This window comes from Aulonocara sp. 'chitande type north' Nkhata Bay, linkage group LG20 (genome assembly GCF_057382095.1).
Source record: "Aulonocara sp. 'chitande type north' Nkhata Bay isolate Kocher_YH1m ecotype deep benthic linkage group LG20, A_spYH_male_GT1.1, whole genome shotgun sequence".
Classification (NCBI taxonomy): domain Eukaryota; kingdom Metazoa; phylum Chordata; class Actinopteri; order Cichliformes; family Cichlidae; genus Aulonocara; species Aulonocara sp. 'chitande type north' Nkhata Bay.
The window spans coordinates 22495753-22512508 of NC_141363.1; the positions used below are offsets into that span (position 1 = coordinate 22495753).

The 16756-nt window shown below is 42.7% G+C and overlaps 1 protein-coding gene across 1 annotated transcript in view; it reads left to right on the forward strand.

Annotated features, from left to right (window-relative positions):
- The window catches only part of cacna1fb (calcium channel, voltage-dependent, L type, alpha 1F subunit), a 47533-nt gene that overhangs the window by 13178 nt on the left and 17599 nt on the right, over positions 1–16756 (forward strand). The window contains exons 5-27 of the mRNA XM_086278250.1: positions 1136–1275; positions 4984–5138; positions 5221–5373; positions 5641–5837; positions 5939–6042; positions 6465–6616; positions 7520–7594; positions 8600–8681; positions 8800–8826; positions 8916–9076; positions 9191–9416; positions 9500–9707; positions 9785–9905; positions 10136–10211; positions 10306–10354; positions 10433–10493; positions 12209–12311; positions 12627–12756; positions 15058–15117; positions 15214–15320; positions 15487–15574; positions 15755–15862; positions 16352–16404. Coding sequence (XP_086134376.1) covers positions 1136–1275; positions 4984–5138; positions 5221–5373; positions 5641–5837; positions 5939–6042; positions 6465–6616; positions 7520–7594; positions 8600–8681; positions 8800–8826; positions 8916–9076; positions 9191–9416; positions 9500–9707; positions 9785–9905; positions 10136–10211; positions 10306–10354; positions 10433–10493; positions 12209–12311; positions 12627–12756; positions 15058–15117; positions 15214–15320; positions 15487–15574; positions 15755–15862; positions 16352–16404 — 2636 coding nt within the window. The remainder of the gene's footprint in view (positions 1–1135; positions 1276–4983; positions 5139–5220; positions 5374–5640; positions 5838–5938; positions 6043–6464; positions 6617–7519; positions 7595–8599; positions 8682–8799; positions 8827–8915; positions 9077–9190; positions 9417–9499; positions 9708–9784; positions 9906–10135; positions 10212–10305; positions 10355–10432; positions 10494–12208; positions 12312–12626; positions 12757–15057; positions 15118–15213; positions 15321–15486; positions 15575–15754; positions 15863–16351; positions 16405–16756) is intronic.

A 16756-nucleotide genomic window follows, 5' to 3' on the forward strand; every position in this document is an offset into this window, starting at 1 on the left:
TTGGAGAAGCAAAGCGTCTCCACAGATTTACACAAGCAGCATGAAAGGGAAAACCGCGGGAAACCCTTTAAACAGCATTATTAACAATTTACATCTATATATGTTTTAGGTGCCTCAGCTTAATCGTTTCCTGCAATTAAGGACCCTGGAATATACTTCATACGTTTTTTTGCTCACTACCAACTTTGTGGCTTTAAATATATTATCTCCCCCTGCTGGTAATGCAATTTCTGCATTCATTTCATGTTTTGGAGAGGCAAAGCATGAAATGGACTCAGTGGTGTCCCGTGTCTATTGCACGCTTTGCTGCGGTACTGGGTTGGTTTGCTAACAACTGAAACTTACTGATGATATTTGAACGCATTTGTTAAATGCTTTCAGAACCTAGATGTGGATTTGTTATTATTTTTGTCATAAAAACTGGGTTATTTATACTGTGTCACAGATACTGTCTACAACTAGTGAAGCATGAAAATGCTTCCTCTCGCCTGTCGCTACAAAGTAAATAATGAGGAAGTAATACAGTCAAACATGTATTTGAAATGAAAACATTTTGTGTGTGTTTAAGAGAGATTTAGAGTTGATAACTGCCAGCAGAAAAAAAATGAGCCCTGTACATAAGTGTGTTTGTGTTTCTTTGTGAGGACAGGTCTTAAAGTGAAGGTCATTTGTGTGATATTGTGGCTGTCGGAGGCTCAAGAGTGTAGTGGTTTACACATCCGCTGGTGGAGAAATAAATCCTTTGGGGTTGCGTGAGGAGGGGTTTAAAACATCTGCCACATCAAACACGTGGATCTGCCCACTGTGGCGATGTCGTGTGAATAAGGGACCAGCTGAAAGTAGCTTTTTTTGTGACTGTTGGTGGGTTAAGATTTTAAGTTTTGGGCTGAAGGTCAGGTAGGACTTGAGCTTATATCGAACAATTTGAACGATAATGCCTCCATTTGATAATGATCCTCATAAGTGTAGGAAGACCAGTGTGTGTGTGTGTGTGTGTGTGTGTGTGTGTGTGTGTGTGTGTGTGTGTGTGTCAGAGATGAGGACAGATTGGTAATTCTCCGAAATACTCACAAATTCACCACGTCCACGTTTACCGGGTTACGCACACAGACATGGAACATATTATGTGTTTCAGGAACAAGTGGAGTATGTCTTCCTCATCATCTTCACCGTGGAGACCTTCCTAAAGATCCTGGCCTACGGTCTGGTGATGCACCCCAGCTCCTACATCCGCAACGGCTGGAACTTGCTCGACTTTGTCATCGTCATAGTTGGGTAAGCAAATCAAAAGATGGTTCTCACCGTAGGCTATTAGGATCTGTTGGTTCCCTGTGTTCTGGGATCCTTTTCTTTGTTGCTCTCTGCATGTTGCAGCAGTAGATCTGATCTGACTGCAGAAGACTTTCAGTAAATCAGGCTCAGGCCCAGCGGTGATGTCATAGTTTCACTCAGTTTGCAGGTTCTGTCTTTTGACCTCTGATTTCTACACAGTGGACTGAACTCATCCAGGAAACCTAAGCAGCCTGATGCGTTGCAGGAACACGCTGTTTAACCCTGAACCTCTGGTACTCCAGAGCTGCAGAGATGGTTCTTCTTAGACATCTGAGTGATGTGTTGTCATTTTAGTTGCTGATGATTTTGCCCAGAGCTGAGGGTCCTGGGTTTGAATCCACCAGATGCACGGGCCCTGCTTTGTGGGTATCATCCAGGGTGCCACACCTCTCACACTATGATAGAGGATGGGTAGAAAGATGGAAGATTTGCTGCAAATTTTGCTGTGTTGCATCATGTTGAATCAAATTTTATTGTGCAGTATCTGTAAAATCTGCAGCATATATTCTGCCTTTCTACAAGCCAAAAGAAATGGCTGACTTAGATTACTGATTTTTGAATAGTTATTATTACATATGGTAAATACAGCCCAGTAGTTTAACAGGTTGGCAGCAGCTCTGAGTCATTTCCTCCGATCAGTCGCTGACTGAGATCACACTCAGTCCTGCAGGTCCTAACCTTGGTTCTCTTTGTTATTTCGTGTCCTTGTTGCAGGACGCTGATGTGACTGGATGTCCTCAGGCTGATAATGGTGATGATGATGATGATAAACCCTGTTGTCATGGTAACACAGCCTGAGGAAGCTATGTTCCACTTTACAGTCAGGATGCTATATGTGGGACACTCAGGAGTTCTTGTAGGAGTTCAGTGTTTGATTTGTGTTCTGTCTCTGAAGCTGGATTTACTTTAAAGGCAGTTTTCATTGGATGTTTTATTGATAGCTGTAGAAAGATCGTGGATTTCAGCGAGTCTAAATGTGTTGAAGGATCCCAGGGGAGGTTAAGGGGGGTTATCGCAGGTTCATAGCTTTAATATTTTTTTTACTCTGTTTACTCAGGAAGTAATTAATCTGCCTCAGTAGGAAATAAGCGACATCTTGATCTAATCTGTTTGTGTGGTCAGACATTCTTATTTGGGGTTTCCTCCTGTTCCAGTTTGTGATCATTTTAATGCAGAATCACAAACTGCAGAGTCTCTCTTCCCTCCAGCTTGAGGGACCGTAGATGGAGTGGCTTTATCAGACTGGGCCTCCAACAGGCACAGGTGGTGTTTTGCAGCCGTGTGTGAAGCAGCAGGATGGCACTCCCCACCTCCTGGACTGAAGGTTGGATCCAAACTTAAGCATTTTCAGTCCTTCCAGTGGAGTTTAATCGCACAGTTTCAGAAATAATCTTTGTCCGTACAGTATGTCTGCAATTGTTTATCACATGATGATTAATGGGTCATGGTTCACCCAGTCTGAGGCTTCTCTCTGCTGGAAAAAGGTGAACGTCCACCTAACTTCCTGCCACCTGATCAGCTTCTGTGACAGACGTTTGATGGACTGCACGTATTTAGGCAATACGAGAACTACAGGATAGTGCTGCTGCTGTCTTGTCTATAGAGGTTACAGGTGAAAATGAACCCTGAGGTGAGCACGATAACTCCCTTTATCTGGACCTCTTTCAATTTAAGGTTATGCTATTTGGCCTGAAAGATAGACCTGCAATGTTCAAAAGGCTGATGGGACGAGCTCTGGGGGAGTTGAATGGTGTCATCTGGTTGTTTTTTTTATATATATATATATATATATATATATATATATATATATATATATATATATATATATATATATATATATATATCCTCTCACACCTGGACAACAACACCTACGCCAGAATGCTGTTTATAGACTTCAGTTCAGCATTCAATACAATCCACCCCTCACAACTCATCAGGAAACTGACAGACCTGGGTATCAGTTCCCTCATCTGCAAATGGTTACTGGACTTCCTGACCAACCACCCCCAACATGTCCGGCTGGATAACCGCTGCTCATCTACAATCACAATGAACACCGGTGTACCACAAGGCTGTGTGATGAGCCCTTTCCTCTACTCCCTCTTCACCCACGACTGCAGACCTGCTGATGGTTCCAACACCATCATTAAGTTTGCAGATGACACCACGGTGATTGGCCTCATCAGTGACAACGATGAGGCCGCCTACAGGGAGGAGGTGGATCGTCTGGCTGAGTGGTGCGACAGAAACAACCTGCTGCTTAACACCGAGAAGACCAAGGAGCTCATCGTGGACTACAGGAGGAATGCTGACCCACATCCACCCATCCACATTAAGGGGACGGCTGTGGAGCGTGTGAGCAGCTTCAAGTTCCTGGGAGTCCACATCTCCGAGGATCTCACCTGGACGACCAACTGCTCCAAGCTGGTCAAGAAGGCTCACCAGCGCCTCTTCTTCTTGAGGACTCTGAGGAAGAACCACCTGTCCTCAGACATCCTGGTGAACTTCTATCGCTGCACCATCGAGAGCATCCTGACCAACTGTATAACAGTCTGGTACGGGAACTGCTCTGCCTCGGACCGGAAGGCGTTGCAGAGGGTCGTGAAAACTGCCCAGCGCATCGCCGGAGCACCACTTCCTGCCATAAAAGACATCTACAGGAAGCGGTGTCTGAAAAGGGCTGGGAAAATCATCAGAGACCCCAGTCACCCATCACATGGACTCTTCACCCTCCTGCCCTCTGGGAGGCGCCACAGGAGCCTCCGGACTAAGACCACCAGGTACCGGAACAGCTTCTTCCCCACAGCTGTCAGACTCCTGAACTCTGCCTCCTGACATCTGACCCACGTTAAACTCATGGACTGAACATACACACACCCACAATGGACAACTGTACCCTCAAACACAATAATAACATGGACTGAACCACCACTCACAACCACTAGCACTTTATATAGCCTCTGTAGAAACTATCTACACCCTCACTTATCTTAACTGCACTACTGTATAGCTCTGTGTAAATAATCATTCTGTACATTCGATAATCTTTAATCCTACAACTGTTTACAACTTGCATAGTTCCCATTTCTGTATAGCTGTATATCTCAGATTCTGTAAAGTTATTTATTTCATATTCTGTATAGTTTTTCATATTTATATCCTGTTCATATCCTGTACATAGCTTGTACTCACTACAGCCTGTACATACTTATAGTTATAGAATATTCACAACATACTTCATACCGTGTACATTATAACATACCATAATAGACCCATTTCTGTAATATACTCACATATCTATATTATTGCTAATATATATTGTAATATATCTATATCACTAAAGCACTTCTGGATGGATGCAAACTGCATTTCGTTGCCCTGTACCTGTGCATGTGCAATGACAATAAAGTTGAATTCTATTCTATTCTATTCTATTCTATATATATATATATATATATATATATATATATATACATACATGAATGACATCATTGTTTTCTGCAGCTGCTGGAAGCAACACTTGTGTGATGTTCAAGGTATACTGGTCAAACTCAGATGTTGGTCTAACTGAGATCAACTGAAGCCCACATTTCAATGAGCTAGATCATAAAGGTTGATGTTCCTTTTCTTCTTCTGATGTTTTCCGCACAGCTTGTTCAGTGTTGTCCTGGAGACAATGACTCATAAGTCAAGTGGCGAGCAAGCAACAACCCATCACATGCCTGGGAAACCTGGAGGTCTGGATGTCAAAGCTCTAAGAGCCTTCAGAGTCCTGCGGCCCCTCAGACTGGTTTCTGGAGTCCCCAGTAAGTTTCCTAGACTTTGGCGTGGACTCACTGTGTGCATGGTCAATGGTTGTCCACATGTTCAGCTGTGTGTGTCTGTCAGGTCTGCAGATTGTGTTGAACTCCATCATGAAGGCGATGGTTCCTTTGCTTCACATTGCTCTGCTGGTTCTCTTCGTCATCATCATCTATGCCATCATCGGTCTGGAGCTCTTCATCGGACGCATGCACAGGACCTGCTACTATATAGGAACCGGTATGATCGAACACACAATGCAGGACACATTCACACAGATCCTGCTTATTTTTTGATGACTGTAGAAGCTAAAACGTTCTTCCTGTTAAAACTTAGTTCTTCTTCTCACTGTTGCCAAGTGGTTTCTCAGAAGGGGTCGATTAGATTTTGGGGCTTTCTCTCTGCTCTTGTAGGGTCTTTACCTTAAATACAAATCGCCTTGAGGTGACTGTTCTTGTGATTTGGGGATATAAAAATAAAACTGAATTTAAATGGAATATTCCTCAGATAATTATGTGGAGGATGACCCGGTGCCGTGTGCGTTTGCTGGTCATGGCCGTCAGTGCATCATAAATGGCTCAGAGTGTCGGGGAAGGTGGGCTGGTCCCAATGGAGGAATCACAAATTTCGACAACTTCTTCTTCGCCATGTTGACCGTGTTCCAGTGCATCACCATGGAGGGATGGACTGACGTGCTGTACTGGGTAAAATGCATTGTGGTGTCATGTTTACCAGCCTGTCCAAAAACATAAGAGGTGCTCACTTTTCATTGTGTTTTCTCTCTTTCTGTTGTGTCTGTGCACAGATGAACGATGCCATTGGGTTTGAGCTGCCGTGGGTGTATTTTGTTAGCTTGGTGATTTTTGGCTCCTTCTTTGTTCTCAACCTCGTTCTGGGAGTCCTCAGCGGGTCGGTCATCTCCAAACACAAAAGCTGTTCACATTATATATATATATATATATATATATATATATATATATATATATATATATATATATATATATATATATATATATGTACTTAGGCAAATAAAAGGACACTTTAGATGCATTTAATAGTGTAAAAACCTCATTCTTATCTGAGGCATTATTCAGGGTTAAACAGCTGAAGTTTCTGATATAGTTCAAATAAGTTTAAGCACATCTTATCTTAAATATATTTTTAGCCCTGATTATGAATACAGGCCTAACTTGTAATAGCAGTGGTAATATTTTATGTTCTAAACACTCATCATTGTTCAATATCTGCTTAAGTGAAGCATCTGAACACTTCTTCCCGTGATGATGATTTTTGAGGAGTTTTAAATGTCTGAATCGTTGTGGATGCTGCAGAGAGTTCAGTAAGGAGAGGGAGAAGGCAAAGGCTCGTGGAGATTTCCAGAAGTTGCGAGAGAAGCAGCAGATGGAGGAGGATCTGTGTGGGTACATGGACTGGATCACTCAGGCTGAGGACATGGATGAACTGGACGAGGACGGAAACCCACGTAAGGCTTGGGCACACTATGGTTTCTTCTTGGTGGACTGTCGTGGGTTTCTTTACTCAGATTGGCTCCTTTAGGTCTCCAGTGTGACATTTGGTCCCAAACATTAGTTGTGATCATATTATTATCCATCTCTGCTTGTCTGGAGTCAGGGGGGAGGGGGCGGTCTCACCAAAGTAACCCAGGTGTCCCCACCTAAGGCCCTCTTCCAGCAGCTCTGGGCCTCAAGCCAGAAAAGGACCTAGGATACCTTGGAACATGTGGCATCCTAATCACTATGCAGAAACTGCCTCAGCTGTCTTATTTTAATGGTCATTTTCACACAAATCGTTTAGATGACTGAGTCCAATCAGAGGAGCTGCAGGAGCCCAAATACAGTACAGTGGCTTTAAATATGGCAGCTCCCTGTGTTTTTTAGCAGGTTGTTTCAAACCTCCACTGAGCTGTTAGATGGAAACTGTTTTCTGTATCCTGCTCTCCAAACCATCAGTTTCTCTGCTTGTGTCTTTATCTCAAGCACAACAGCAGAAACCAAACGAGCCAGAAATGTGATGTAAGGTAGATGCTTGTTAAGCCTTTTGTTTGGTTGCTTGGTTTGATTGTAAGTTTCAACATTAAATAACATTTGTGTCAGAGAAAATATCCACATTTCGCCTGACTGTAAAACAATATAAACAGAAAATAAGCACTACGAATATATATTTATTTCTTAACACATTACTTTGGGAATTCTTGATATTTTCTTATTTTTGCTCGTAGCAATAACTTTGAATTCATTTGATTTGGTTTGAAGTCATTGTCAAAAAGTTCGTTTTGTGTTTGGCTTGGCTGCCACACGAGGCTGGCGCTCTCTCTGTATTTCATTTTAAGCTGCTTATTTTAATAATAAATGTTTTTCTCTCTCAGGGCCATCTCTGGGCGATCTGGCTGATAAGAAGAGAGGGAAGTTTGGATGGTTCAGTCACTCCAACGAAACTCATGGTGAGACACACATGCAAACACTGTTGTGTCTCCATCACATCAGAGGATTTTTAGTGCCAGAAGTGACCTTGTTAGGATAAGAAGGTGCAACGTCATGAGCTGAGGCTAGCAAGCTATGTTAGCAAGCTACATTTCTTATATTTAAGAGTGCAGAGAGAGACTGTGGAACTTCACTCATTGTTTTGATGGTTTTACCACACAGCAGCCCAAGCAGCTGTTACCTATTTCTATTAAAATTCTACAAGACACCAGCACAACAAACATGGTGGAGAGGTCCAGTTTAGTTACCTGAACTGTGTCAGCTTCAACACACCTGTCAATGCAACGACATCCCCCTTTAACCCTCACCGATGTCCAGATGTGCGAGTCATAATAAACTGTGAAACTAGCCACACAGGCCAAAAACATTTTTTTACCAGAAGAGCAGATACAGTAAAATCCAACAACAGCTGGAGAAGGTATCTGTCTGACACAGGGACCTACATTATGGAGATTTATTTTTGGTTCCTATAATAAGGTGGCTGTGTTAACAGAATGATGCACCAGTACGATTAATAGAAGCACAATCACACACATAATATGTACAGTATATATGAGTTGTATTATCACAGAGACAGCTCTGTGCAGTTTGTACATCTCTCAGTCTAAATGCAAACGTCATCCTCGCTGTCCCTGTAAAATATCTGGGTCTCTTTCTGTCCTCATATTTATCTGACCCTGTTTCTGATCAGACTTACTCTCCGAGCTCGTTCAGCTGGATTCACCTCAGTATAGATTCACTGAGGAGGTCGGGAAACGTCAGCTTTCATCAATCGGAGAGGGAAAAATTTGTGAGATATACTGTATGAATAAGATATGAATATTTTATACTTTATATTTTTGTTTGCATAACAAATAAAATATATTGATAGTATAGAAATTAATAAGTGCCACATTTTTTAAGAAGCAGGATTGTTGACTTGCATTGATCATTTATTAATATTTGTCTGTTTGTGTGTGTTTCAGCGAGTCTTCCTGCCAGTGAAACGGCGTCTGAAAACACAGAGAACATCGATGAGGAGCACACCAACTGCTGCCAGGCCTGCTGGTAACACACACACACACACACACACACGCACACTTTCAGTTCGTACATCACATGATTCTTGCTTTAGTGCCCCCTTCAGGAACAACTTCACATAAAAACAAAAAATGTTATGTTTCAGTGCTCAGATGATGAAGATCGGCTGCTGGTGAGTTCACTGACCTTCAGAGGTTCAGCAGACTAAAGTCAGCACGTTAGACTCACCTTCACCTGAACGACTCTCTTTCTTTGCCTCAGTCGGACGTTACGTCGCTGGAACCGAGTCTGTCGCAGAAACTGTCGCACTGCCGTCAAATCCGTAACTTTCTATTGGCTGGTTTTGCTGCTGGTCTTCCTCAACACCTCCCTCAGCGCCTCTGAGCACTATAACCAACCAGACTGGCTGACTCAAGTCCAGGGTAACAACAGCCTCCTTCTCCTCCACAAGAGGAACGGGTCGTAGAGACACTGATATTTCAGTTTGAAATGTTGTTGAGCAAACATTTTCTGTGTCCGTGTCTTTGTTTGTGCAGACATTGCCAACAAGGTGCTGCTGTCTCTCTTTACGGTGGAGATGTTGCTGAAGATGTACAGTTTGGGTCTGGCCCATTACTTTGTGGCGTTCTTTAATCGTTTCGACTGCTTCGTGGTGTGCGGTGGCATCGTGGAGACCATCCTGGTGGAGCTGGAGATCATGCCTCCTCTGGGGATCTCTGTGCTGCGCTGCGTCCGTCTGCTGCGGATCTTCAAGGTGACACGGTGAGAAAACACACCCGAACCACCCGATGCAGGTCACACGGCTCGTCACGAGTCATCGCTGAGGTCACTCTCTGTTTGCTCAGGCATTGGACGGCTCTGTCCAACCTGGTGGCATCGCTGCTGAACTCCATGAAGTCCATCGCCTCGCTGCTGCTTCTCCTTTTCCTCTTCCTCATCATCTTCGCCCTGCTCGGCATGCAGCTGTTCGGAGGAAAATTCAACTTTGATGAAACGCAGACCAAACGCAGCACATTCGACGCTTTCCCGCAGGCGCTGCTCACCTGTTTCCAGGTAGCACTGCAACCACTTTCTCCCAGTGATGTCACGACGTGCAGGGAGCGGGCGCCTCACGATGACTGTGTGTTTAGATCCTGACAGGTGAGGACTGGAACATGGTCATGTATGACGGCATCATGGCATACGGCGGCCCCGTGTTTCCCGGGATGATCGTCTGTATTTACTTTGTCATCCTCTTCATCTGTGGTAACTGTATCCTTGAATCCCCCTGATGCACCAAAGTTCTCAAAGCTGCATTTGTGGTAATACATGTATTTGTTGTTTTAGAGGCATCTTTCAATTTCCACAATACTTAATACCCCTCCTTGAGTTTTAGTGAAACAATGATCTCCTATTGAGTGATTGTGCTCAAGGTGAAGATCATCTTTGTTGTTTTATGAGTAGTAACCTGTGGAAACATCAGCATCCTTAACAAGCATCAGACATCCTGCTGAACGTCTTCTTGGCTATCGCCGTGGACAACCTGGCAGGAGGAGACAGTGATGACAAGAAAAAAGAGTAAGTGATGGACGGAGGACAAAAGGAAAGAGGGGAGGAAGAAATAAAGCTAGTTGTTGACTTCTGACTGCACTGTTGTATTTTGTCTCTTCAGTAAGAAGGAGGAGGGAGCAGAGGAGGAAGCTACAGAAGAAGAAGTGAAGGTGAACATCAAACTCCGACTGCAATGTTTCAGTTAACTATCAGCGATCTTTTTCTTTGAGGGCTGTTTGTCTTTTCAGGTCGATATTGATGAAGACACTGAGTATGAAGAGGAAGAGGAGCTTCCTGAAGGAGATGAAGGTCAGTCCTCGGCTGAGCCCATCGCCACATTTCAAGTTTAGCCGAGAAGATGTGACGCTGAAGTGACAGGAAAACTAAATTCACCATTTTAATTGGATGATAACTCAGAAACGACTGTAAACAAGAAAAGTCACAAGCTTCACAGCGCAATCAAAGAACATTAGTTTACTCCACACTGAGGCTTTTTAAAGAGATCTTTAAGGAACCGTTTTAGAGAAAGTCCTATGTGAAAGACACAGGGACAACAAGATACCCATTTTTAGTGGTTCTTTGACAAATTTACAGTTTTAAATCAGATTACTGGAGGAGATTTAAGTGCTATTTAATACCAGTTTAAAAGGTAGCTGGATCCTGGATAGAGGGAAGATATAGTATTGATTTATTTATCATTTATTTAAGTTGCAAGTTGTGCAAGAATACGCTTTAAAGGTGCCCAAAGAGGACCAAACACCCTCCTGCACACAGTCGGCTGTCTGTAGTGTGAGTCAACAGGCTGCTGAGACCTCTGCTGAAACATTAGGAAGGTAGATTAAAAATATGTGGGACAAGTTATAAAACTAGATCCACCAATCAGACAAAGAGGAGACGGGAGATCCACCAATCAAGCTGCCTGACTCACTCTGTCTGTCCAGTCCAGGTCCCAGCATTTCCTCCAATGACATGAACTGATATTTATTTGGTGAAAAATCTATTTTCAAGGAAAACAGCTTGTTTACATTTGATGTCGTGTTTTTTATGTAAGTAAGTAAAAGTAAAATTTATTTATATAGCACTTTTTAAGACAAGAATCTATTACAGAGTGCTTCACATGGGAGTATAAAAACATATAAAGTAAAACAACATATTACACACGAACATTACCCAAATGCCTGTTTAAACAAATGTGTTTTAAGCTGTTTTTTAAAAGAAGCCACAGAGTCGATGGTGCGTAGCGGGGAGGTAAACTGTTCCACAGTATTGGAGCCAGGCTTTGAAAAGCACGATGCTGCTTTGTTTTTAAACGGGTCCCTGGAACAGACAGAAGACCGCTATCAGTGGATCTAAGAATCCGCTTTGGAGAGTAAGGTTGGAGAAGCTCAGCGATATAGGTAAAAGTGAGGATTTTAAACTTAAATCTGTACCCAACTGGAAGCCAGTGCAAGGATTTTAACATGGGAGTGATATGGGAGACTTTATTACTGTGGGTTAAAAGCCTGCAGCATTTTGGACCACTTGGAGGCGATTTAAGGAAGCCTTAAACAGACAGGAAAAGAGTGATTTACAACAGTCTAACCGGGAGGAGATAAAGGCGTGGACAAGCATCTCCAGTTCAGCATGGAGACAGTGCTGCATCATGGGGTTTTTTCTATGACAATGATGCAGCTCTAGTTAAGTGCAAAACAAACATTTTTTCTGGATGAATACATATTGCCGTATTTTTATTTTTAGCTTTACAATAATCCCTCCAATAATCAGTAAATAAAACACGAGTGTAATATGACCAATATGACAAATGTCTGAGAATATGTTAATAAGAACAGTAACACAGGAGCTACAAGTGATGAACCAGGAAGCTGCTATCAGAGACTTTAAAGGTGATGAAAACAGAGGCCCAATGTATGAATATTTAAATATCAGTACCATAACATGCAACTATCCAGCTCTCAATCACTGAAATGATGGATGTTCTAAAAGCTAAAACCATCACCCTCAGATCGTTCACTTTCCTTTCTCAGAGGGAGGAGTCCAGTTAAAGATGGCCGATCTTGCTCCTCCTAAAGAGAAGGTTCTCCCGATCCCAGAAGGAAGCGCCTTCTTCTGCCTCAGCAAGACAAACCCGTGAGTGTGTCGACACATGCACGTGCAACACGCCGTCTAACACCTCTACAGGATGAACAATAACAATCACACAAATATGTTTGAGTCATGTATTATTGTTGTTCCCTTTAAGTAATATTTACATAAAGTTAGATTTTCTGGCATCATTTCTAGGAGTTTTTTAGCTTGTTGATGTGGTTATTTTAGACATAATGTGTTTTGCTGTGTGGTTAACTTTACCCAGAGTCTGTGTTCCAGCTTTTGTGATTGAAATTCTAGTATCCTTCATGCTGGGACGTGAAGCCTCTAACACTGACTCTTTGTCTCCGTCTGCAGTATCCGTGTGGCCTGCCACACTCTGATCCATCACCACATCTTCACCAACCTCATCCTCGTCTTCATCATCCTCAGCAGCTGCTCATTGGCTGCCGAGGATCCAATCAGAGCCCACTCCTTCAGGAACAATGTGAGTCTATAATGTGAGATCTGAAGTTGCTCACAGAGGGCTGAGTACCTTTGGGGACACACTTTACCTCTTCATCCAAATTACTGCAGAATTTCTCTTTCTCTTTTAACTCCCATCCAACCTGTGGGGCGTACACACCGACAACATCAGCATCACCTGTTTGATTTTCAGCTTCAAACTCGTGATCCTGTCTGACACCATCTTCCTGTCTACACCGTGGTTGAACAGTTTGAATCCACCTCCGATGCTTCTGGCCTCCTGCAAATACAATTTATCTTTTCCTTCTATGAGTCATCAGCCAGCTCTCTCCCTTTATCAATAATAGATCCTACATTTGAAGTCCCTACTCTTACTTCAACACTCCTACCTTGCTTTCTCTCTCGCTGCCTCCTAATATGCCTTCCACCTCTCCTCTTCCTTTGTCTTCAGCCAGTAGTAGCTCAGCATCCATTGTTCTGGACCAATCTGATTCTTGATGATCCCCATTCTTGATTTGGCAAAGATTTTGTTCCCAATACCCCCTCCTGACCTAACATGCCTCCATTATCCAGGCTTGGGACCACCACTAGGATGACTAAAGCCAGCATACTCTTAGTTCCAGGCCTTCTTGAAACTTATTTATTCTGTCTGTCTGGGTGAAATAAGACAAACCACCATGTCAGCCACTTTCACCATCACCAAGTTACCTGATAGCCAAGCAACCAATCGCAGCAGAGCACAGCATCCCTCCAGCTGATCCAATCCTGTGCCAACCCTCTGTGGTCTGCGCTGGGGGCGGGGCCTCAGCAGATTACACTGCAGAAGTGGGTCAGTGCCTAACCGGGTTAAAGAGGGAAACACATGGAAACACATGGAGGCAGAAAATCACCAGTTCACTGTCAGATAATGAATACTCACAGTGTGTGTGTGTGTGTGTGTGTGTGTGTGCAGACACACAAACTTAAACACTCACATGCAGAGCAGCAGCTGGCTTCATGCAAGAAGTAGCAATTCACAACAGCTGAGGGAGGAAATTACTTCAAACATACAATCAGACCTGCTCATACTGAGCGTTAACCCTGTGTTTGCCTCCTCTGTTCTCTACGAAACTGTGCAAATTATACATTTTGGTTCTATCTTGAATTAATTAACGAGCCTCTCGGCTGCCGTCCTTACGAGCAGTGCGTATTTCTCATTGATTGTGTTTTAACCGTCTTCAGCAAACCGAAAATGAGCTCAAGCACTTTGCTTCTGTTTCTGAGCTAAAATGAAACCATGAACCTTCTCAAGGACTTTTGAGTTTTGTGTAGATGAGCTAAGGTAGTTAAACATCTTTTTTCTTGATATGCAGACTTCTCCGCTTTAAACTCCCACCATCATAAAACCAGTGACAGGTGTTGGGCTACATGAAGGAACTGAATAGGAAGGAAAGATGAACGTTAATGCACTGAAGGAGGAAAAATGGCAGCACAAGGGTTTAAGTGACCAAAGTGTTATGGCTGCATGGATCAGTGGTGTATCTGAAACAGCAGGTCCTGTCCAGTGGTTCATACCTACTGTACCAAAAGCAGTTTAAGATGAACAACGAGTAAAACCAGCGATGACCTCAGGAGTTGCTGATGTGTGCAGAGAGCGAAGGGCAAACTGTGCAGTTCGATCCTACAGAAGAGCGACTGTAGCACAGGCTCCACAATAGCAGCCAAACCAAGCTTGAGATGCTGAAAAATCCCACAAGGCAATTGAAAGAAGGATAAAGCCACCACCAACTCATGTATGAAATATGATACACTTGGTTTTACGGAGCTGAGTTCCTGAACTTTCTGCCAAATTAAATTAAAACTTGTTCAGGACTTAGGTCTCTGCTGTGTGACTCTCTGTCGTCATCTGAGTGAAAACTGAATGTGTCTCATTGAGCTGCTGCTTCAACTGTTTCTTGGACTTTTTTCTTGATTTATTTATTTATTTATTTTATAGAGCAGGATGTTATTATCGCAACCAGAAACTGTTTTGAAAATAATTTAATCTCACAGTTTTCTATCAATATTTTTATCTATTACTTTATTTTGGCTGCCTTTAAGCCTCTAACACAGCAGCTACTTCACCATCCACAGCCTCAGTTACATCACAAAAGCCCACATAAAAATATCTTATTTAAAAGAAAATGCTAAAATGCTAATAAATGAAAAGCAAATGTGTCAGCTGCATCTGCTTTAATCTGCACACGTTATCCTGACTCACCTGTGGAAAGTTATTTCTGGATTCTGAAGAAAAAAATTGAAATGTTGGACCTGAGTCTGGTTTGTTTTCAACCTCTGTGTTCAGATTCTGGGCTATGCAGACTACGCCTTTACCTCCATCTTCACTGTGGAGATTCTGTTAAAGGTAAATATCGCCTTCAGCTCAATGAAATAACTCACCCAGGCCCTCCTCTCCCTCTTTTGATTGTCTTGCATTGCCAACATGTTCTCTCATTCACAGATGACGGTCCACGGAGCGTTCCTCCATCAGGGCTCGTTCTGCAGGAACTGGTTTAACTTGTTGGATCTCCTGGTCGTCAGCGTCTCTTTGGTCTCCTTCTTCCTGCAGTCAGTATCCAAACAACATACATTCTGACTTTCCTGTTTGTTTCAGTCTTTGTCTCATGCATGGTTTGCTGTATGTGTTTGGACTGTATTTAAGTACAGAGACTGTTTTGATGTAAGTGTGTTTAAACAAACTGAGGTGTGTAAATGTGTGCGTGTGCCTCTGCAGCTCCAGTGCCATCTCAGTGGTGAAAATCCTCAGGGTCCTCAGGGTGCTCCGACCTCTGAGGGCCATCAACAGGGCCAAAGGACTCAAGGTAACATTACACAGTACAGTGATATGTTCACTTAATGTGGGGCGTACAAAAGCCTAGTCAAAGGGGTCAGTGGGGAGTAGCGATGGTACATATTGAGGGTTGTAGGCGAGTACCAGGCATTGTGCTGTGTTATTTTAAAAATACTCCCTGACTTTGTGTTTGTTTGTTTTTGTCGCGCAGCATGTGGTCCAGTGTGTGTTTGTGGCCATCAGGACCATCGGAAACATCATGATTGTCACGACCCTGCTGCAGTTCATGTTCGCCTGTATTGGAGTCCAGCTCTTCAAAGTGAGGCTGAGAACGTCTACTTACACACTGGACACATTTTTGGAAAAACTTCAGAGTATTCTGAGGAGTAAAAGTGTTTCATTGGGCAGAAGGGGAGAAAATAGAGTGTGTTTTATAAATGTACACTGTTTATCAGGACAACACTGACCCTGATTCTGAATTTCCAGTCATCAAAGGGCCACCAAAGTAAAGAAAAACAGTCAGATATGGCAAAACAGGAAATGAAACATTTTCACATATTCGATAAACAAACAAACAAAAACAAACCAGAGAAATGGATGTTAAAAAAACCTTCTAAAACACAACCTCAAACACAAAAAAGTATTTATCATGAGTCCTATATTTACAGTGCATCGAACAATAAAGACACTGTAGCATTATTGCGTTCTGCTCCAAGTCTCTGTTCATATTTTTGAAGTCTTAAAGCTGTGACTAAACGTCAGCACAGTGTTTGTGTTTCTGGTCCAATCTGTGTGTTTTGCATTTCAGGGTAAATTTTACCGCTGCACCGATGAAGCCAAACACACCCCCGAACAGTGCAAGTGAGTTTTCATTATTTAAATTGTTCAAAACTGAAGCCAGCTTGTGTTTTAAATACTGACATTCAACTTCAACAACAATAAACAATCTAATTTTATTTCACTCCAGAGGTAATCCTCTGATTTGTATTCAATTCCAATGATTTATAAAATCTAAGTCTGTATCTTAGAGTTATACTTTGTTTCTGATGTTTAAAGTTGCCACTCAGTTTAGCGCAATTTCATTTTAATTTGAGTCTGATTCTAACTATCGATGTCACAACTTGAGATAAGATTTTATGTCTTTTTTGTAAAAACAATACTTGGTTTGCAGCCGAGATGAATATCAATCGTGGCTTTCAGGTCTAAAACGTCG